The sequence below is a fragment of the Ahaetulla prasina genome, chromosome 7 (assembly GCF_028640845.1).
Source record: "Ahaetulla prasina isolate Xishuangbanna chromosome 7, ASM2864084v1, whole genome shotgun sequence".
Classification (NCBI taxonomy): domain Eukaryota; kingdom Metazoa; phylum Chordata; class Lepidosauria; order Squamata; family Colubridae; genus Ahaetulla; species Ahaetulla prasina.
In genome coordinates, this window is record NC_080545.1 from 17928660 (window position 1) to 17952389 (window position 23730).

The 23730-nt window shown below is 43.1% G+C and overlaps 1 protein-coding gene across 3 annotated transcripts in view; it reads right to left on the reverse strand.

Annotated features, from left to right (window-relative positions):
• Window positions 1-8466: 8466 nt before the first annotated feature.
• CELSR1 (cadherin EGF LAG seven-pass G-type receptor 1) overlaps window positions 8467-23730 on the reverse strand; it is a 187637-nt gene continuing 172373 nt past the window's right edge. Inside the window, exons 30-35 of one of the 3 annotated variants that reach the window (XM_058191494.1) lie at window positions 21044-21138; window positions 19881-19981; window positions 17136-17303; window positions 14452-14694; window positions 12804-13071; window positions 8467-12244 (exon numbers count right to left, since the gene is read on the reverse strand). In XM_058191494.1, the coding sequence (XP_058047477.1) occupies window positions 12220-12244; window positions 12804-13071; window positions 14452-14694; window positions 17136-17303; window positions 19881-19981; window positions 21044-21138 (900 nt within the window). In that variant the 3' untranslated portion in view covers window positions 8467-12219. Of the gene's footprint in view, window positions 12245-12803; window positions 13072-14451; window positions 14695-17135; window positions 17304-19880; window positions 19985-21043; window positions 21139-23730 lie in introns of all 3 variants that reach the window. The other 2 variants (XM_058191496.1, XM_058191493.1) reach the window with 2 other exon arrangements.

The window sequence follows — 23730 nt, forward strand, 5'->3', positions numbered from 1 at the left end:
TAAAAATCTTTTTTAACGGCAACACAACACACACAATGTAGATAAGTGGGAAATGCTAGTCTTCTATATAGCCTGCTCATTTTAAAGAGGAAAATCTCAAGAGAGTCATCTCAAGTCCAAAATTTATACAATGTCTTTTCTCCTGTACTTAAAATGAAATAATGCCTCTCTTGGGGAAAAGTGTATTATGAGTCAGATTCATAATTGCCTATTATTTCAAAATTTTCATTTTTTGACACAAATTACTGTCAAGCTGATATAACACGAACCCTACCTATGTAATTAAATTATTATTAATTCATTCCTTTAGGTTTGAAAGCTTTTGATATGTCTTGCAAGTAAACAAAAGCTCATGCTTTGTAAAGTGAAAACGTTTTAGATTTTAGTGATTATTTTACAAATAACTTGAAAGATTCATAGAACAACATTTTTGTCAATAAGCTTTTAATCATGTTTTATTTTTCAACGTGTGAGAGATGTATTTTGGGAGAAGAGGCTATGAGCAATGTTGAAGCATCAAGTTGGAACAAGCTGTTCTCCCATGAAGACCAAGGATGGCTTTAGAGCTGCATCATAGCAACCAGAGTTTCTATGGTATTTATTTATTTATTTATTTTTCAAATTTATATACCGCCCTATCTCCCTAAGGACTCAGGGCGGTTCACAGGCAGTTAAAATACATATAAATACAAATTAAAAAAACAACAATTAAAAAACTTATTCTATTGCCTAATTTAAAAACAATATAAATAATAAAAAACCCCTTAAAACCAATAACTTTAAAATCTAATCCAGTCCCGCGCAGATGAATAAGTGCGTTTTAAGCTCATGACGAAGGTTCGGAGGTCCGGAAGTTGACGAAGTCCTGGGGAGTTCGTTCCAGAGGTGGGAGCCCCACAGAGAAGGCCCCTCCCCGGGGTGTCGCCAGACGGCACTGCCTAGCTGACGGCACCCTGAGGAGTCCCTCTCTGTGGGAGCGCACGGGTCGGTGAGAGGTATTTGGAAGCAGTAGGCGGTCCCGTAAATAGCCCGGCCCTATGCCATGGAGCGCTTTAAAGATTGTCACCAACACCTTGAAGCGCACCCGGAAGGCCACAGGTAGCCAGTGCAGTCTGCGCAGGATAGGTGTAACACGGGAGCCCCGAGGGGCTCCCTCTATCACCCGCGCAGCCGCGTTCTGGACCAACTGAAGCCTCCGGATGCCTCTCAAGGGGAGCCCCATGTAGAGAGCATTGCAGTAATCCAGGCGAGACGTCACGAGGGCGTGAGTGACCGTGCATAAGGCATCCCGGTCTAGAAAGGCCCGCAACTGGCGCACCATGCGAACCTGGTGAAAAGCTCTCCTGGAGACGGCCGTCAAATGGTCTTCAAAAGACAGCCGCTCATCCAGGAGAACGCCCAGATTGCGCACCCTCTCCATCGGGGCCAATGACTCGCCCCAACAGTCAGCCGAGGACTCAGCTGACTGTACCGGGATGCCGCATCCACAGCCACTCAGTCTTGGAGGATTGAGCTTGAGCCTGTTTCTCCCCATCCAGACCCGTCGGCCTCCAAACACCGGGACAGCACTGATAGCTTCATTGGGGTGGCCCGTGTGAAAAGTACAGCTGGGTGTCATCAGCGACAGCTGGTACCTCACACGAAGCCACTGATGATCTCACCCAGCGGTTTACATAGATGTTGAACAGAAGGGCGAGAGAATTGACCCCGCGGCACCCCACAAGTGAGGCGCCTCGGGCCGACCTCTGCCCCCTGTCAACACCGTCTGCGACCGGTCGGAGAGATAGGAGGAGAACCACCGATAAACGGTGCCTCCCACTCCCAATCCCCAACCGCGCAGCAGGATACCATGGTCGATGGTATCGAAAGCCGCTGAGAGGTCTAATAGGACCAGGGCAGAGGAACAACCTCATCCCTGGCCCTCCAGAGATCATCCACCAACGCGACCAAAGCCGTCTCCGTGCTGTAACCGGGCCGGAAACCGGACTGGAACGGGTCTAGATAGACAGTTTCATCCAGGTGCAGAGGAAACTGATATGCCACCATATTTCTACAACCTTCGCCGCGGCGGGTTGGAGACCGGACGATAATTACCTAAGACAGCCGGGTCCAGGAGGGCTTCTTGAGGAGGGGTTTCACCACCGCCTCTTTCAAGGCGGCCGGAAAGACTCCTCCAACAAGGAGGCACTCGTGTCGCCTGGAGCCAGCCTCGTGTCACCTCCTGAGTGGCCAGCACCAGCCAGGAGGGCACGGGTCCAGTAAACACGTGGTGGCATTAGAGCTACAGTAGCTGGTATTTATTTATTTATTTATTTTTTCAAATTTATATACCGCCCTATCTCCCTAAGGACTCAGGGCGGTTCACAGGCAGTTAAAATACATATAAATACAAATTAAAAAACAACAATTAAAAAACTTATTCTATTGCCTAATTTAAAAACAATATAAATAATAAAAAACCCCTTAAAACCAATAACTTTAAAATCTAATCCAGTCCCGCGCAGATGAATAAGTGCGTTTTAAGCTCGCGACGAAAGGTTCGGAGGTCCGGAAGTTGACGAAGTCCTGGGGGGAGTTCGTTCCAGAGGGTGGGAGCCCCCACAGAGAAGGCCCTTCCCCTGGGTGTCGCCAGACGGCACTGCCTAGCTGACGGCACCCTGAGGAGTCCCTCTCTGTGGGAGCGCACGGGTCGGTGAGAGGTATTTGGAAGCAGTAGGCGGTCCCGTAAATAGCCCGGCCCTATGCCATGGAGCGCTTTAAAGATTGTCACCAACACCTTGAAGCGCACCCGGAAGGCCACAGGTAGCCAGTGCAGTCTGCGCAGGATAGGTGTAACACGGGAGCCCCGAGGGGCTCCCTCTATCACCCGCGCAGCCGCGTTCTGGACCAACTGAAGCCTCCGGATGCCTCTCAAGGGGAGCCCCATGTAGAGAGCATTGCAGTAATCCAGGCGAGACGTCACGAGGCGTGGTGACCGTGCATAAGGCATCCCGGTCTAGAAAGGCGCAACTGGCGCACCAGGCGAACCTGGTGAAAAGCTCTCCTGGAGACGGCCGTCAAATGGTCTTCAAAAGACAGCCGCTCATCCAGGAGAACGCCCAGATTGCGCACCCTCTCCATCGGGGCCAATGACTCGCCCCAACAGTCAGCCGAGGACTCAGCTGACTGTACCGGGATGCCGCATCCACAGCCACTCAGTCTTGGAGGATTGAGCTTGAGCCTGTTTCTCCCCATCCAGACCCGTGACGGCCTCCAAACACCGGGACAGCACTTGATAGCTTCATTGGGGTGGCCCGGTGTGGAAAAGTACAGCTGGGTGTCATCAGCGTACAGCTGGTACCTCACACGAAGCCACTGATGATCTCACCCAGCGGCTTCATATAGATGTTGAACAGAAGGCGAGAGAATTGACCCCGCGGCACCCCACAAGTGAGGCGCCTCGGGCCGACCTCTGCCCCCTGTCAACACCGTCTGCGACCGGTCGGAGAGATAGGAGGAGAACCACCGATAAACGGTGCCTCCCACTCCCAATCCCCAACCGGCGCAGCAAGATACCATGGTCGATGGTATCGAAAGCCGCTGAGAGGTCTAATAGGACCAGGGCAGAGGAACAACCCCTATCCCTGGCCCTCAGAGATCATCCACCAATGCGACCAAAGCCGTCTCCGTGCTGTAACCGGGCGGAAACCGGACTGGAGCAGGTCTAGATAGACAGTTTCATCCAGGTGCAGAGGAAACTGATATGCCACCATACTCTCTACAACCTTCGCCGCGAAGCGAAGGTTGGGGACCGGACGATAATTACCTAAGACAGGGAGGGCTTCTTGAGGAAGGGCCTCACCACCGCCTCTTTCAAGGCGGCGGAAGACTCCCTCCAACAAGGAGGCACTCGTGTCGCCTGGAGCCAGCCTCGTGTCACCTCCTGAGTGGCCAGCACCAGCCAGGAGGGGCACGGGTCCAGTAAACACGTGGTGGCATTCAGCCTACCCAACAACCTGTCCATGTCCTCGGGAGCCACAGGGTCAAACTCATCCCAACAAATGTCACCAAGACCACCCTCAGACGCCTCATCTGAATCGCCGCAATTTTGGTCTAGACCGTCTCGGAGCTGAACGATTTTATCGTATAGATAACCGTTAAACTCCTCAGCACGTCCCTGCAACGGGTCATCCCGCTCCCCCTGGTGAAGGAGGGAACGGGTCACCCGAAAAGGGCGGCTGGGCGGTTATCTGCCGGCGCAATGAGGGAGGAGGCGAGCAACGCCTCGCTTCCCTCAGTGCCACTAGGTAGGTCCTAGTATAGGACCTAACTAGTGTCCGATCAGCTTCTAAACGGCTAGACCTCCAGGAGCTCTCTAGGCGTCTTCTCCGGCGTTTCATCCCCCTCAGCTCCTCGGAGAACCAAGGAGCCGGTTGGGATCTGCGCCGGGTCAGAGGGCGCAGAGGCACGGCACGGTCTAAAGGCCCAGCCGCAGGCCGCTGGCAGGCTGCGGCTAGTTCCTCTGCCGTGCCGTGAGCCAGACCCTCAGGAAGTGGCCCAAGCTCTGTCCAGAACCTCTCCGGGTCCATCAGGCGCCTGGGACGGAACCAACGTTGTGGTTCCGTCTCCCTGCGGTGTTGAGTGGCGGTCAGAAAGTCCAGGCGAAGGAGAGAGTGATCTGACCATGACAAAGGTTCTATGACTACATCTCTCAAATCCAGATCCTTCAACCACTGACCAGAGATAAAAATAAGATCCAGAGTGCCACCCCCGATGTGAGTGGGGCCATCAACTACTTGAGTCAGGTCCAAGGCCGTCATGGAAGCCATGAACTCCCGAGCCACTGTCGATGACGAGCCGGCAGATGGCAAGTTAAAGTCCCCCATGACTAAAAGTTTGGGGGTCTCCACTGCCACCCCGGCAAGCACCTCCAGGAGCTCAGGCAGGGCAGCTGTCACGCAGCAAGGAGCCAGGTACGTGACCAGCAAGCCCATCTGACACCTATGACCCCATCAAAATGATTCAGCCCATATGACAGGTTGTAGCACCTGCAACTACATTCCCTCCCCTTTTTTTCTGCCTAGACCAGAAAATACTGAAAGACCTGACTATATTCACAAAGAAAAATCAAAATTGTATTTGTAATAATAACCTTATCAAGATGATATGCATTTTGTCTCTTTCCTTTCACTATCTGGAAATTCCATAGTATTAATGTAAATTTTTGTTTGGTCTCTCGAGATGAAAAAAATTATTTGGTAGGGAAGATCCTTACAATCAAGTATGTAATTGTTCCCTTTTGCATGTCAATTTAGTATCATTGCTAAATCAAGGGAAATTATTGGAAATGATAGCAATGGGACCAATCTCCCTTCCACCATTCCTCAGACTGACTGATCCAATTATTTCTATAGGTGCAGGCTTAGGGTATCCACAGGGTTGAAGTCAAGATGGCTGTTACAAAAGCACAATTGAAGAAGTTTCACCTATTTTTTAAAAAATCTCCATCATGTGCTATTTTAACTTTTTAAACCACATCCTGTGGACCCCTCTGGTGCTGCCTGTGTTGTGGCACTGCCAATTGGAGCAACTTAGAGCTACAGTAGCTGGTATTTATTTTAGTGTATAAAATGAAGTAAGCCTAAATAGCTTGTGGCTACTTAGTAAGTAATTTAAGTAAGTAAATTACTTAGTAAGTAGCGGTGGCTCAGTGGCTAAGACACTGAGCTTGTCGGTTGAAAGGTCGGCAGTTCAGCGGTTCGAATCCCTAGTGCTGCATAATGGGGGAAGCTCCCGTTACTTGTCCCAGCTTCTGCCAACCTAGCAGTTTGAAAGCATGTAAAAAAATGAAAAAATGCATGTAGAAAAAAATAGGGACCATCTTTGGTGAGAAGGTAACAGCATTCCATGCGCCTTTGGCGTTTAGTCATGCTGGCCACGGAGACTTCTTTGGACAGCAGTGGCTCTTCAGTTTTGAAATGGAGATGAGCACCGCCCCCTAGAGTCAGGAATGACTAGCACATATGTTACCGTTACCTTTAAGTAGCTTGTCCAGCATAAATTTCAGAATAGGACTTCAATGAACCAAACAGTTCTGGAACACTGAATGAACAAGCTGAAATTTACACTCCACTCCACTACATCTACCAAGCCCCAACAGGGATGTTGATTTCCACACAGTTCCTTAAGCCAAGATGAGGTCTTCTGGAAGGCCATTAAGTGTACAAGATCAAGGTCCCCTCTTATCTTGCAGTAGAGACTACCTCAAGTGTGGAAATGGAGAAGGGCGTCCTCTCAGCAGACAATGTGTAACGGCGGGTGTATATATTTACACATGCCAAGAATCAGCCCTGTGCCTTGATCTTGATCCTGAAAATAGGCTAACAAAACCTGTTTGCATTTTGTTTAACGTAAGATTGCAGATAGGTCTGGTATAAGCCAGATGTTACCTTTGGTTATCAGGAAGCATATTGGAACCAAGAATAAGATAGTAATTAAGAGCAGTTGTAGAACAAAACAACTCACAAAGATACAGTTACATGATTCTAAGCCCCACTTGCTCCATCTCAACAAATCCTTTTACAGAATGACAGACCCTGCCTTGCGTTTTCTGTGAGACATGCTTAGAAGAATGAAAGCATACTTTTTGTAGCAAAAATTATTTTTTCCACAACTTGGAATTCAAGATAGTCGAGGGCAAAAAAGAACCCTTTGGAAAGTTTCATGAATCATCATTCATGGAAAATACGGTTTGACTATTGTTTTATGTAAAATGATCCCATCAAGACTTATGAAAGTTGCATTGCTGGGTTTGCAGTGTTTGTATTTGTGATAAATAATTATCAGATTTCATCTTTTAACACTACAGTAATTACCGTTCTGTCAGTCTCCCAGGATACCACTGGGTATAATCTGATTTCCTTTGTAAATCTTCTTGATGATAGATCTTACACTTTCAGGCTCCTTTTCTATGTGCAGGGTGACCTAGTGAGTCACCTCTTAATAAATACGTTTGAGTGAATGCGACTCATAAAACAGTATCATAAATGTGAGAGTCTGGACCAGAGGTGTCAAACTCAAGTCCTGGGGGACGGATCCGGCCTGGAAATTTCAGTTTTAAAGGCACCTGCAAAGTTTTTGCTGTTGGAGTGGGCAGAAACAGTCAAATACAGGTAATCCTCAATTTACAAAACTTCATTTAATGACTGTTCAAAGTTACAATGACACTGAAAAAATTAGTTTAGGACCATTTTTCATTTTTCAACCTTTGTAGCATTCCCATGATCACGTGATCAAAATCTAGATGCCTGGCAACTGGTTCATACTTATGACCAAGGTCATGTGATTCCTTTGGGCAACCTTTTAAACAAAATCAATGGGGAAGCTAGATTCACTTAACAACCAGGTTACTACTTTATCAATTGCAGTGATTCATTTAACAACTGTGGCAAGAAAGGTTGTACAATGGGGCAAAATTCACTTAAAAAACATTTCACTTAACAACAGAAATTTTGGGCTCCATTGTGGTCGTAAGTCGAGGACTCCCTGTATTCACTGCCCACGAATCCCTTACTAATAATAAATTGTGAATCTTAAGTCTTCAGCTGCGATGCATTAATAATATTGTTGAATTTTAAATTGGGAAGATGCACATCAAATGTAATGGAGAGAAAAATAATGCTGTAGAAATGTGTATGTGCTGATTATTTCCTGGAGAATCCCAAGTATGACTTAGAGCTAATTAAAGAAAAAAATATTTGATTCAGAAACAGATGCCTGCCATGGGAGAAAATGTTTTTTGTTTTTTTTCCACTTGCTGTTGAACTTTGCTGAAGGTTGCAGGCAACAGTGCCAGCAGCTGAAAAAGGCTGACTCGGAATCACATCTTTCAGTCAGTAAAATTAAAATTATTTTTTTCTAGAATGCTCTTTATTCCTAGGATGCTTGTTTTAGTGTCATTTTGTCCTTGGTTTTCATAGCATTCTGTATGTAAGTTTTGATTTTACATAAAACCACAGTATAAGAAAATAATAAATTCACAAGGCATCATTTTATGGAAATAAATGGTTGTCATAAAAATACAAACAATTCAAAACTTTAATTTACTGTTACATTTTCTCAACTGTGCTCAAATTCCAGTGTTTTGAACCTTAATAAATATACATTTTTAAAAATTTCTCCAGTGTCTAAAATCTGTCACAAATTGTAAAAAATAGGTCCTTATTTCCTCTGTGGGTAGCACAGACAGCCGGTGTTCTGATCAAAAATAATTCTCTACATCTCATTGGGCAAAATATACACATAGATGTAACATCATTTAGCACATATTGACGAATGATAGGCAAATAGTTATATATATATATATCTTTAAAGAGCATGACTCCTCCCCTCTTCTAAAAAGGCCTCATGGAATCTAGGTTAATTAAAAAATAATAATTTAGCAAACATTCATTATATATGGGGCTTTTGTCTAGGTTTGAAAAAAAGTAAAATTTGTACACATAAACTTTAAAAACAGAATAACCAAACCCTCAATCCACATTAAACACTTTTACAATTCACAGGGTAAATAATTTAGGTAGATTCTTAATTCTCCCACTGAAAAAAATGAGTGTAAAAGTTGGACCGTGTTTGTCAATTAAGATCTGCTTTTCTGTATGAAAGGTGTGGGGGGGAGCAGCAAGAGTTCCGAGAAATATAAATATGAAACACAGTTGACGTTCAAAACAAGAACATCTGTTCTTCTCTCCATTAATCAACATTATTCTCTATATCAGCATTTCTCAACTTTGGCAACTTGAAGATGTGTGGGCTTCAATTCCCACGTTGGCTCAGGAATTCTGGGAGTTGAAGTCCACACATCTTCAAGGCTACCAAGGTTTAGAAATACTTCTCTACAGCGGAGGTCTCCAACCCCCAGTCTGTGGCCCAGAAGTGGGCCACACAAGAGCAGGCAAGCACGCGAAGTCGCATTTGCGTAAGCGGTGCACACACGTGAAATCATTCCCTCTCCTCCCCCCCTACCGCCGCTGGTCCGCAAAGCGGGAAGGGTTGGGAACCACGGCTCTACAGTACAAGAAACATTCTGGGCTCTTGGGTTATTTTGGATAATGATTGTGCATGTGGGTGCAATGCAATGTATGCGTTGTCAAAGCCTATAAACTACGTTGCTTGATAATATTAAGAGATGTTTAGCTGCAAAGCCAAGTATTTTAACTTTCAGACCCTCCACCAAGGAATATGCATGCTTTCTCAGGACTTACAGCAATTCAAACGTTCAATTTTGATTCGAATCAATATAAGCTGGATTTGTTTTCTGAGCAAAATAAATGATCTGGTGATTCAAATCTATATAAGAAACATTTTAGATTTTGGGCAGGTTGGTATGCATCTGCTTATTTTCTTATACATTCACACAAAGTGAAGTAGTCTGGTAGCATCAACTAATACCTTTTATGAACAGGAACACACTTTTGCGAATGGCTTTGTTATTCAGAAAAGGTGCTATCAGACTCCTAATGTTACTCCTACCATAAGTAACACAGCATTCCTTCTACAGTGTCACAATTGAAAAGAATGTGTTTCTGCAGATAGAAGTAATGCTAAGTATAAATTACACCACAAACAAAACTGGAAACGATTGATCTAAATGCTTTCATATTAAGCACAATTAAGGGGAAATTTCTCCTAGCTCTGCCCTCTGATAGGACAGGGAAGTCAACGAGCCAATATGAGATGCTAAATTATGAAACTCTTGATTCAATTTGAATGTGTAAAATTGTGCCTCCTACCGACCTACCCCATTCTTCTGATCAATAAAACCTCTTGCAAACAAAATTCAGAGAGGTCTTAAAAGACGTTTTGACTTCATTTTTTTTTCCTACAGAGGTTCATTTCATTGAAGAAGAGTAACCTTCCTCAGATCAAATTCTGAATCTATAAATCTAAATTTAGAATAGACGACAGATTTCTTGAAAAGAAAGAAGATTACTGGATCTTTCTAAGCATCCAAACATTTCCCCCTCCTAATGCTTTTTCATTGGAGATGCAAAATCATAAAAATGAAAATGAGTTCAGAAGTAAACGCTGAGCTTTCATATAGGTACTTCTAGTAATATTTTAAATTTTGAATGTAAATCATCAGTTTGTAAATTATCAATCATCATCATCCTAAGAGTAGGCCACACTTATCCTGATATTCCAGAATTGAAGAAAAAGGCACTTTGGCTAAAAGATCACAGCTGACTGAGGCCGCTAGGAAATACACAGCTAAGGCAAAATTATTTGAACTAAGCAGTTCTGAAACTAAGTCAGGAATCCAGGGAAGGGAATTTACAATTAAAGACAAAGAAACAAGCCAATTGCCCTTGGGAATGCTCTCAAAAGCTTGCTTTATCGACGCAAGCCCAAGGGGCAGTTGTAGTACCAAAAGTTTGAGAATTCCAGCGAGATGCAAGTTAGAAATAAATGATAAAGGTGATATATTTTTTTGTCCAATGCTAAACCTAGTGAAATTATCACTTTTATCCATGGGGGAGGGTTCATATCAATTTAGATGTGTTTCAAGATTTATGGCCTACAGATTTCCTATTTTATATCATCTTTTTCCCCCCTTATATATAGTAGTTTGATTAATTCTAAAGTGGCTTGAGTTAATGAAAATCCCTGTGTATTTTACCCGTTGACTGAGAAGAATTAATTGTGGGTCTAATCATGCCTGAAACATTTCAAAATAGACATTTTTTTCAAATATACCCCAATTTATAAAGCCGTCAAAAATGAAAAAAGCGACAGAGCTGCTCCTTTCTCCCAACTGTTTTGAACAAAATGCTGTCAAGATATTTAGTTCACTTGACAAGAGGTTTCATTTATTTTAAAAACTCTCTCAACCTTTGCTAAAAGATGGAGTAATTGAAATATTCTTAGACTTTTTCTAATGTGTGAAGTATGGGAACAGAGTGCAATTTTGTTTTTTTAAAAGAGCAAAATGAACGGGAGGCAAGCTTCAAAAGTTAAATAAATTTCAGCAGAATTAGATTACACTAATAAAAATTTAAAAGTGATTTCAAAACAATGCTGATGATTGGCTATGGGCTCCACCCAATGGGGAGGAAGAATCTAAATATTCTGAAGAATGCAAAGGGGACTAATCTGCCTTAGAAACCTACTAGGGGTACTTTTATGAGATGGATTCCTACACTGTGCCAAGCTATAAGCAGTGACTTACAACCCACAATTGGATCCACATGACATGTTAAGGCACAAATGAACAAGCCACCTACTGTAACTTAATGCGATGAAGAAATCCAGTGAGACTCTGAGCTTATGCAAAAATATTGTCCTGAGGCCATAAAAATACATACTGCAGCCTTAAAAACATTTCAGATTCATATAATAAATGGATGAATTTAGATACCCTAACATGTCAGTCTTTTTTAAAAAGACTCACAAATCAAGCTTAGATTCTTCTCCCTTTCCCTCTCCGCTGAAATGCCAAATACAAGTAAACTCATGCAATTCTTTTTTAATATAAAAAATATCAAAGTTCTTTGCTCTCCTGCTATCAAATTTGGAAAAAACAACCCCAACAACAGCAAATATATGAAATATACAAAAGAACTGCCATATAAAATGTATAAAATTATCTACAGCTATATATAGAGAGATTTATTTATATATATTTATATAAAACAATGTATTTTAAGGCAAGGTGTCCTCCTCATGTTGGGATAGAAACTGGAGAAGAACTTGATGGGATTCATCGTCCTCCTGAGTTCTGCAGTCTTGCTGAAATTGAGTAAAACCCCAGCATAAAATCAGATGGGGACTAAGAACACATCTTGTGTATTATTGACGGTTTATTCCTCAAAGATGAGTCTCTTGTTCAGATGGATTTCTCCTGCTCTGTACTTCTTGAAGCATTGTTATGGCTCAGACCGTATTTCAAAGGCTTTCTCCCCCAATAATGAATTCCATTTATTGGTCTCCATATGGCACAAATGATGCAGTCAGGCAAGTACTCGGAAGGACTCTAACTGTAACTTCAGTGAGCAACTCACAGGAAATTGTGGAATTGTCACAAGTAGGTGCAGATTCCCCAGGTGACACTCTTGGCATCCTCACTCCGTGGCAAATGGCAAATGAACTGCAGACTCAAATGCAGACCTGATTGGTGCCGATCACAATGTTACAGTAGAGAAATGATCCAAGGCAACAGAGTCTTCACTATTTCCTGATGATTCAAATTGAAGTTTCATTACTGCCTCTGTTCACGAGAAGAAGTAACCATGCAACTTAGGGTTAAATAGTGCCAAGCTGACAATTGCAAGTGAAACTACTAGATTATCACAGTTATGTTAATATGCAGAAGAAAAGCCATGCTTCAGCAGCTAAATTGTCAGCGAAAAAGACCAAAGTGACAGAAAATTCTTGATAAGTAATATTGGGGAGGGGGTGCAGGTGTCTTAGATGAAGGTAACTGACAAAGGAAACATTTTGGGACAGAAAGACAGAAGTTAAGTTTGAGAACACAAAATCGAGTTTATCTTTGATTAGATCACAGAGATTATACGAAACCTTACAGATTTTGTGACTTGGAGCTCGCAAAAAGTGTTTCAAGCTATTAATGTGGAAAGTGCTGAAGGACATGAAAGGGGAATAGGGAAGGAGATGAAGCAAAGGAAGAGCAGATGGTTCTGATGCTGATTCCTGAATGAATGTCCAAAACAAGCCAGTGAAAGAATTAAATCTGAAGTCTTTGGAAAGAAATAAGCACCAGAAACTCAAGAGAATTATCACGGTAAACATGCAGGCTTGGCACTCACTCAGAATCCGAGTTATTCTCGGCCGTTATTGTCGCCATGTGGACATTCATGGCTAAGCCATTCATCTGTTCTGGAGGATTGTCTCTTCTTGGGTTTTTTATTGTTACTCCAGAGTCTGAAGTGGAGCGAACGCCATTGTTTGTCCCAACAGAAGTTGTTTTAGGTGAGATTGCAGTCTGATGATAGTCTGACAATTTTTCTCGTAGTCGATTCTTCATATTTTTGTCCACTAACGGAGGAGGGTAGGTGATTTTATTTTTCAATATGCCTGACACAGGGAAGAAGAGGATATGGCCATCATATTAATACAATAAGACAAAAAAACCCCAAAAGGTTCATTTAGTAAAAGGCTTTATGCATATTTATGCTTGACATGGAGAAAGTTTCTGTTTCAACTTCTATAATACTCTCCACTTGTCATACCTGATGACTATCTGGATATGACCTGCCCCGCCAAGAAAATGCAGGGTCAACGGGAAAATATTACCATTTAATCGTAGTTTATGGTGCAGACTATTTTAGTAAGGAAGTAGGATTAAAGCACCGAAGGAAGTCCCTTATGTTTACAAAATGCTTCCTGTAAAGATATTGGGATTTCTGCCACTTCACATGTGAAGCTAAGAGAAATAGAGGCTGGCTAGAATGTGTTTCCCTCTTACAAATCAATGTAACAGTTCTTAATAGCCAGCCAGTATATGTATAATTTCAGATTACAAATACAATGTCTTAGAAGTATACCATATTTTTCAGAATATAAAACACACGTCCCCCCCTAAACGAGGGTGAAAATTTGGGTGCGTCTTAAAAACTGAATGTAGCCCCACCCACTCGCCGGCCCCCACCCTTTGGCCTCTGCCTCCCAGCAATTTTCCTCCTTGCAGCAAACAGCCTGTTTCAGCTTCAGCACAGCCTGATTAGCACAAGCAGTTGGGATCGGCTTCCCGACCATCAGCTGTTTCTGGCTGCAGGGATTGCCAATGCCTATTGCCATGCGGGCCTCCACTGTTTGCTGCAAAGGGGAAAATTGCTGGGAGGCAGATTTTTTTTCCTTGTGCTAATCAGGTTGTGCTGAAAATGAAAATGAAACCGTTTGCTGCAAGGAGGCAGGTTTTTTTTTTCTTGTGCTAATCAGGCTGTGCTGAAACTGAAACAGGCTGTTTACTGCGAGGAGACAAATTGCTGGGAGCCAGAGGGAGATTGTTTTTTTCTTGCTTTCCTCCCCAAAAAAGGTAGGTGCGTCTTATACTCTGAAAAATACGGTACTTGCCAGTATGTGAAAAGGCTTTAAGCTACAGCATTGAACAATTTAGTTCTGAGAGCCCTTATTTTTCATTGCAATGCAACTTGCTTTAAGAGCATAACAAGAACTATATTAGGTGACGCTGAACGTTCATGTTTCAACAACTTGTTTCTCGTGGTGGCCACACAAGAGCTCTCTAGACAGTTCACAAGTGAAGTAAATTCCTTTTAGAATTGTTCCTTAGCAGTCAATATACATGGTAGATCTGATCCTGAAGGCATCACATCATTAATAAAGACTGATACTAAACTCCATGAATGTATTTTCTCTCCTATTAAAGCCACGTAATTAAATAGCGTTCCCTCTATTTGCAGGAGTGGATTTCATATTTTAAACCTTCTCGAATACCTTTCCTCTGTTCTGGTGGCTGATGGTTTTGATGAGTGAGGGGTTTATTCTCCTTTTGCTGCCCCTCGTCCTCTTTCTCCTGAGGTATTTCACTGCTGTGATTCACTTGGTTTTCCTGATGTAGTTCGACATTAACCTTGGTTTCCACCTTCAGTTTTTGTTTTGCATTCGGCTCCTCCTCATCACTTGCGTCAATGCCCTCAGACGGCCAGTAGGGTTTTACATGATTGGGCACCGTATCAACTGCAGGATGCAAAAATATTTGAAACACAATACACAAACATACAGACTTTTGAACTAAAATTTCAACCAGCAACTCTTTAGATTTCTACAATTATCTTCAACTTAAAGCAGGGGTCTCCAACCTTGTCAACTTTAAGACTTGTGGACTTCAACTCCCAGAATCCCTCAGCCAGCAAAGCTGGCTGAGGAATTCTGGGAGTTGAAGTCCACAAGTCTTAAAGTTGACAAGGTTGGAGACCCCTGACTTAAAGTGGAAAAAAAAATCCATCAGCAAGGAAAGACTGTCCTATTGCTCATGGTTCACAGAGAGATAGAGTCTTTATGCTGGTCAATGGTCAGTCCATCAAACACATTGCACACATACAATTAATTGCTCAGATAATTAGGTAAGCATGCCAATCAAGCTCCCCCTGAGCATGTCTCATATTACAGGACAGAATTTGCCACAACTGAAGAAATACTGTAATAATCCCTTGAAACTGCAAGTCAAATTTGTAAATAAAACAGATCAGAATGATGAGGAGATGCCATTAAATGTGGGCGTTAACAGCTTGTGGCAAGTGTCAGCATAAAATAGACAAGAGATCCCTTACGACTTCAACAACTCCTTTCCTCCATGGGCTTAATCTAGATTTGGATGGAATAATTCTTATATTGCCCGGTAAAATCACTAATGGAATTTCTGTAGGATTTCCCCCCCCAGTATTTTAAATAATGTACTGTCTTTACAAAGAGACTGAGGATATGAGTAGCTGAATTGTAAGATGGGGTTTTCAAGTAAGCAACATATTGTTATCAATGTCTATGGAGATTTTCAGTCGTCCAGGTCATGGTTGTCCCTTTTTTCCCAGGACGCAACTGGACTTCCTTGTTTTTCTTCAAAGACGCTTCGTTTCTAATCCAAGAAGTTTCTTCGGCTCTGATTGGATGGCCGGGAAAGGAATATAAATCTTTCCATTCCCCACCATCCACGGTCAGAGCTGAAGAAGCTTCTTGGATGGGCCTCTGGTGGCTCAGACTGCTAAGACAGTCTGTTATTAACAGCAGCTGCTTGCAATTACTGCAGGTTCAAGTCCCACCAGGCCCAAGGTCGACTCAGCCTTCCATCCTTTATAAGGTAGGTAAAATGAGGACCCAGATTGTTGGGGGGGCAATAAGTTGACTTTGTATATGATATACAAATGGATGAAGACTATTGCTTGATATAGTGTAAGCCGCCCCGAGTCTTTGGAGAAGGGTGGGATATAAATGCAAATAAAAAAAAAGAAGAAGCAAAACATCTTCAAAGGGAAAAAACAAGGAAGTCCAGTTGCCGCTTGAAGAAAAGCACCTTTGGGACATATTGTCCTCAAAGAATCACACACTGACTGGCTTTCTTAGCTTCGAGTCTCTTTTTTTTCAAGCTCAAGTGCTTATACCAGGGGTGTCAAACTCGATTTCATTGAGGGCTGCATCAGGGTTGTGTTTGACCTTGGGGGGGGGGCAGGGAGGAGGGCATGGCCAGGGTGGCTGTAGCTAGCTCAAAGTCTCTCATCGAGATTCTGTTTTCAGCCTGCCCGGCAGGGGTGAAAGGCTCCCGGTTCAGACCGGATCGCCCGATCCAGTAGCGATGGTGGCAGGTGGTTCAGAGAACTGGTAGCAAAAATCCCTGGCCCTCCCACCCCGCCCAGCTGAGCCGCGTGATCATCAGAGGTTTTTTTTTTTACTTTTAAAAGCATTTTTTGGCCGAAAAAATGCTTTTAAAAGTAAAAAAAAAGCCTCTGATATTTGCACAGCTCAGCGGGGATCGTTAAGAGCCTTTTAAAAGCATTTTTTCTACAACCTCTTTGGCCGAAGAGGTTGTAAAAAAGGGCTTTTAAAAGAGTCTGACAATCCCAGCTGAGTTGCCTGATCGTCAGACGCTTTTTTTCTTTTAAAGGTAAAAAAAATGCTTTTAAAAGAAAACAAAAGCCTCTGATGAACAGGCAATTCAGCTGGGATCGTTAGAGCTTTTTAAAAGCATTTTTTTCTAAAACCTCTTCAGCTGAAGAGGTTGTAGAAAAAATGCTTTTAAAAGTAAAAAAAAAAAGTTGGCCATGCCCACCCAGTCACATTATACACCCCCCCCACCAAGCCACGCCCACAGAACCGGTAGTAACAGATTTTACATTTCATCACTGCCGCCCAGGCTCCGTGACAGCCTCCTGCAGCCCTCTGCCAGCAAAAGCAGAGCTCGGGTGGGGGGCCGCATGCAGCCTCCCCAAGCTCTGTTTTCACTGGCAGAGGGTTGCAGGAGGCTGTTGCGGCCAAAAACAGAGCCCGGGAGGGCCACGCTGGCAGGGGCACCATGGGCCTGTTTTTCTCTTTTTCCAGGGTGGGCCTGCGGGCCAGATCTAAGCACCCCGTGGGCTGGATCTGGCCCGTGGGCCTTGAATTTGGTACCCCTGGCTTATACCCTTTACCTTTAGGAGTGCTGTGGACTGGAATCCGCTCATTGTTTTTCAAAGTGCCAGTGTTCCATTTCTTCTCCACGTCTATCACATCTTCCTCGCTATCTGACGAGTGAGAGGAAGCGTACGAACTGCTGTGTTCATCGAGGGACAGTTCACTGTCAGAATCAGAATCACGCTCTGTGGATGAAAATAACCAGTCAGCCAGTGAAATGAGCTGTGACGAATGAAATTGAATTTTGCCATCGATTTTCTGCAACTACCCTGGGATGAGCTTTTTACTATATGCAGCAATACAGCTGTCGTGTCCCACTCCTCCGCTGACGGCCGGGTCAGGGAAATCCGAATCAGGTGTGCCTCTGCAGCTCTGCCAAAGTCCTAGCAAAGTCCTCAGGGCAGGCAGGAGACCAGAAAGTGACTTCAGCAAGATATGTTTAGACTTTGCCTGACTCAGAGAATGCCAGAAAGCAGATCCTTTATATAGGCCATGGGGTGTGGCTCCATGACTCAGCACTTATCCAGGCCTGCCCCTCCCTTCCTTCTGTTGCCTCCGCCTATCAAGTCTTCTGACACGAGGGTCACTCCAGTCAGCAGCTGTTGGTAATAAACCTTCCTCAGGCTCACATGCTGTGGGGGAGGGGGAGGGGTCTAGTTGCTCCGTTTGCCTGGGCATGGAGCCAGAGCTGGGGGCTGGAGGTATTTCTTCCTCTTCAGCCTGTCTGGGCATGGAGCCAGGGCTGGGGGCTGGAGTTATTTCTTCTTCTGTGTTCGGAAGCAGATAAGAAGACCCCGGCTGAGGTGAGATTGGACGAGACACAACAACAGCTAGGTGGGTTTCGTAAGAGATAAGATAGGATACTGGGAAGCTGCAGTGTGAGAAAAATCTAACCTCTGTTAACTACAGGTAGTCCACGACTTAAAACAGTTCATTTAGTGTCTGTTCAAAGTTACGACGGCACTGAAAATAGTGACTTGTGACCCTTTTTCACATGGTCGTTGAAGCATCCCCATGGTCACCTGATTTACATCCAGGTGCTTGACAGCTGTCTCGTATTTATGACGGTTGCAGTGTTCAGGAGGCATTTTGCAACCTTCTGACAAGCAAAGTCAATGGAGAATCCAGATTCATTTGAGAACCATGTTACTAATTTAACAACTGCAGTGATTCACTTAACAAATGTGGCAAGGAAAGTGATAAAATGGGACAAATTTTCTTAACAAATTTCTCATTTAACAGCATACGTTTTGGGCTCAATTGTGGACGTAAGTTGAGGACTACCTGTAATTTTTTCTTTATGCACAATTGCCTGTTTTTTGGACTCCATTAGCCATCACTTTTGTTTGAGAGTGGCAGTAATAAGCATTTGTGGCGCGGTGGATGTGGCCAGCTGACAGGTAAACCTTCAGCCACCATATTCTCATGAAGACATAGGAGACCCACCTATTGTGAGCTTCCACTGCTGAAGGGAGACATAGATCTGGGTTGTCCTAGTCCAGCGGTCTCCACCCTTGGTCCCTTTAAGACTTGTGGACTCAACCAGCAAAGCTGGCTGAGGAACTCTGGGAGTTGAAGTCCACAAGTCTTAAAGGGACCAAGGTTGGAGACCCCTGGACTAGTTAACTCCGTCATCTTAACAACGATACCAAATAAAAACTCAGATGTCTATAACCTTAATCCAAATGCTTTGCATTTTTTCTCTTCTTCTAATGGATCATAATGGTGATGACAGAAGATGTAAATTAGTGTATGTACAGTACGCTGGCTAGAAGGATGCCTTCCCACCTGTGCTTGGAAATAACAATTAAAAGACCAGGGAGAGCCAGGTTCAATGCCTACCAAATCAGGATCACTGACTTAAAATACATGGCCCAAACTACAGGATTTTCACTGAGCATTTTAATTATTTTTTTTCTCCTTTGAAAGCAATGGTCTGCTTCTGCTTTCCTGATCAGTATGGCCTTACCTTTCCTATTGTTAAAATCTCTGATTTGCTAAGATAGCCAAAACAGATCCAAAACAAATGTAAGCTATTGCTACTCCATGTGTCTATTCTGGTCAATGATATTTGATAATTAAACTATCATTCTGTGCTTTTTGGTTTGTTTTGCATCAGGTTAATAAAATCGAAAGATGGCTCAGTGAGCTTGTTGATCAGAAGGTTGGCAGTTCAGCGATTCGAATCCCTAGTGCCGCATAATGAGTGAGCTCCTGTTATTTATCCCAGATTCTGCCAACTTAGCAGTTTGAAAGCACATAAAAAATGCAAGTAGAAAAATAGGGACCACTTTCGTGGGAAGGTAACAGTCCTCCGTGTGCCTTTGGCGTTTAGAGCTAGAAATGACTAGAGCCGGAAATGACTAGCACACATGTGCAGGGAAACCTTTACCTTTACTTTAATAAAAGCAAACTAGGAAATATGGCCCTAACTCAGGGGTGAAATGCTCCTGGATTGGATTGGATCACACAATCCAGTAGCGATCATGGCTGGTAGTTCGGTGATCCGGTAGCGATGGCGGAGCAAAGCTCTGCCCACCCGCCCAGGTGTCATTATAGTAATGTGTTTTTTACCTTCTGTGCATGCACAAAAGGTTTTACGCATGCACAGAAGGTCTGGGTGTGCATGTGATGTGCGCGCATGGTGCATGCATTTCCGAACCGGTAAGGAAGGTAAGTAGATTTCACCCATGCCCTAACTGAGAAATAGCAAAAAAAAAAAAAAGTATTATTTAAATCCTTGGATTTTGTATTTTTCTTACCGTTGGATTTTGATGGCTTCCTTTGGAAGATGGAAGAATCTCCTTCTGTAGTACCAGCTCTTGCTGGACTTGATATGCTGTGTTTCTGGGCAGCTTCATCTCTACTAAATCAGATAAGTATATAAATAAATCTTTCCTAACCAATGCTTTAAAAAAATTAAACAAAACTAGAAATTATAGTGTATTTTGTCATTTCCCCCTCGGCGTGAAATGGTAGCAATGCAGAAAATGGAATGAGAGAACCATTGTTCATTACCGTTCAAACTGCATGGCACTTGCAAAGGGTACAAAGAAAAGATACTCCATAAGAAGAAATCTTTCTTTGCACTTTGCAAGGACAATTTGTGCAAAAAGGAAGAGCACGTTATTTTGTTTGCTAAATGGCCAAGGAATCATTTTATGCATAAAAAAAAAAAATAGAAAAGAAAATCTGGAAAACCATGCACCATGGTACAAGGGTCTGCAAACTTGGCTCTTGTCGTGTCCCACTCCTCCGCTGACGGCCGGGTCAGGGAAATCCGAATCAGGCTTGCCTCTGCAGCTCTGCCCAAAGTCCTAGCAAAGTCCTCAGAGCAGGCAGGAGACCAGTAAGTGACTTCAGCAAGATAAGTTTGACTTTTGCCTGACTCAGAGACTGCCAGAAAGTAGATCCTTTATATAGGCCATGGGGTGTGGCTCCATGACTCAGCACTCATTAAGGCCTGCCCCTCCCTTCCTTCTGTTGCCTCCGCCTATCCAATCTTCTGATGCGAGGATCACTCCAATCAGCTGTTGGTAATAAACCCTCCTCAGGCTCACATGCTGTGGAGGAGGGGGAGGGGTCTAGCTGCTCCGTTTGCCTGGGCATGGAGTCAGGGCTGGGGCAGGGAGGTGCTCCTTCTTCTGCAGTTTGTCTGGGCATGGAGCCAGGACTGGGGCCGGGAGGCATACATTCCTCAGTGTGCGGGAGCAGATAAGAAGGCCCCGGCTGCTCTGAGGGCGGGCAAGACACAACAGCTCTTTTAAGACTTGTGGACTTCAACTCCCAGAGTTCCTCAGCCAGCTTTGCTGGCTGAGGAACTCTGGGACTTGAAGTCCACAAGTCTTAACAGAGCCAAGTTTGCAGATCCCTGCCATAGTGCATGAGGATACAAGCAACTTAGTTATTGTGACTATTGGCTGACCTGATGCTGCTTTCTAAGGAGACAGTGGATTCTCCAATGGTGGTTCGATACATATTTGGTTCTTCAATATACGTATCATTGCAATTCAGAGACCGCTAAGAGACAGAGAGAGGGGGGAGAAAGAAAAAGGAAGAAATTATCTGGAAAGCAAGGTTACTCAAAGTAGATTACCAGTAAATAGATACTATTTTTTTTAAAAAAAGGTTATGTGTACAGGTAGGTTGTGATTAATGCGACTTTGAATAGTGCAATATTTGATTTAGGGCAAATTATAAATTAATAGCAGGTTGTATTTAATGCAAGCCAAAGTTCAGTTAGTCGAGGGAAGTTCAAAAACTAAGAAGCTCATTTTAAAGAAATACAGCAAAATACTGGAGATAGCAAATACGCCTTGGATATGGGCTGATTCTGTTTTACTGGTATAGTACAGGTAGTCCTCAACTTACAATGGCTCATTTAGTGACCATTCAAAGTTATGACGACACTGGAAAAGTGACTTATGACCACTTTTCACACTTATGACCGTTGCTGCATCCCCATGGTCATGTGATCACAATGCAGACACTTGGCAACTCACTCATATTTATGATGGTGACAGTGTCCCAGGATCATGTGATCCCCAATGAAGCAAAACTCCCTTAAGAAATGTTTTGCTTAACAACAGAAGTTTTGGGCTCAATTGAGGTCATAATTCAAGACCTATTTATATTTTATTAAAAAAATAAATAAAATATTTTATTTAAAACTTTTAATTGCCTATTTCCATCATGCTGGAACCAATTATCCTATTTTTCACAGAAATCTAATTTTAAATAGTGACAATTTCCTGGAATTCATTAACCGCACGAATCACGTCGTGCCTGTACAATCATACATATATCTAAAGGTTTAATGGGCTATAAGCTAAGTAGGACTTTCTCCAAAGTCTATTAGCACAGGAAAAAAATCCCATATGGGACCATTCTTCCTACTTTTCTTCCTACTTGCTTCTTTGTTTTCTCTGGGGAAGGATGGGACCTTCTAGATTCTTGGCAATTTGAAATGGTACATCCAGTAAAGACACACATTATGTAATTAACCCAGTCCTGGCCTTAGCAATCAAGTGAGCCTTAAACTCTTTAAAGATAATCAGATTTTTTTTTCATGGTTAAAAAAAGGATGAGCCTTACTAATCTTTTGCTTACCTCACACAATTTTGCTTTTAGGAAGCAAAGGGCTATTTCAGTAGAACACTACTCATAATAAAAGCAAACATTTTGCTCTCTAAAAAAAGGATTAAGGTAAAGGTAAAGGTTCCCCTCGCACATATGTGCTAGTCGTTCCTGACTCTAGGGGGCAGTGCTCATCTCTGTTTCAAAGCCGAAGAGCCAGCGCTGTCCAAAGACGTCTCCATGGTCATGTGACTGGCATGACTAACGCCAAAGGCACACAGAACGCTGTTCCCTTCCCGCCAAAGGTGGTCCCTATTTTTTCTACTTGCATTTTTTATGTGCTTTCGAACTGCTAGGTTGGCAGAAGCTGGGACAAGTTAACAGGAGCTCACCCCGTTACGCAGCACTAGGGATTCAAACCGCTGAACTGCCAACCTTTCGATTGATAAGCTCAGCGTCTTAGCCACTGAGCCACCATGGAATAATCAAACGTTTCATTTCTATGTATAATGGTTAAGTAAGATTTTTGGTCCAATTAATTTCTCCTGTCTTACTGTAAGTAGGGCTACCCAGTGGTGGGATTCAGCCAGTTCGCACCTATTTGGGAGAACCGGTTGTTAACTTTCTAAGCAGTTCAGAGAACCGGTTTGTTGAAAGAAATCTTATTTTGTTTTTTTTCCCCACTTTACAGGGCTAATCCAATAAGGAAGGCAGGAAGGAAACATTCTAGTGGTGTTTCCAGCCTAATCTTTATTGTCCTGCTTACAGAAATTGCCTCTCTGGTTAGCCCTTATTACATTGTAACAGCTAAGGCAAAGTGCCCATCGACGTGAGTGATGTTGAGCTGACCACGCCCACACCATCACCTGACCACCGAGCCACACCTAGCCAGCTGGTCATTAGGGCAGAGAACCGGTTGTTAAATTATTTGAATCCCACCACTGGGGCTACCCAATTCTAAGCTTAAAAGAAGGTATATGTGTATATCAACTTCAAAAACATTTATCTAATTTGCGCATATATTATGGGAATTAATTAATGCAAATAAAAATTATTTTTGACTCCAACAATCTCAGACTATATTGGAATAAGCATAATGTGAGTATGATTGGAGTAAACACAGAAATATGATTTGCATTCCCTTCTAGTTCTGCCTTTTATTTTATTTTATTAGACAATTATTGTTCTGTGATTTGTACTTTATAGCTAATCAATACATTATTATTAGCATCACAGGAATGAATGCACTATTTGGTCTCTACCATGAAAATACATAAACTATCTCTTAAGTCCCAAATTCCAGTATCTCTAGATACTGAAGTTACTCTTTCCACTTTTTCAAATGTCTTACTGTCCTATCAATGCTAACGCACAGCTTGTTTCTTCCTGCAGAAAACTTTTTATCATGTTTAAGTTAGTAGTGCCAGAGACAATGACAATGAATTCCTTGCCAGTCTCCTGTTGCATTAATGGGAGCGAGCATATTTTCTTCAATCTCAAAACATTTGTTGAAACAAGCTGTGGAAACTACCTGAA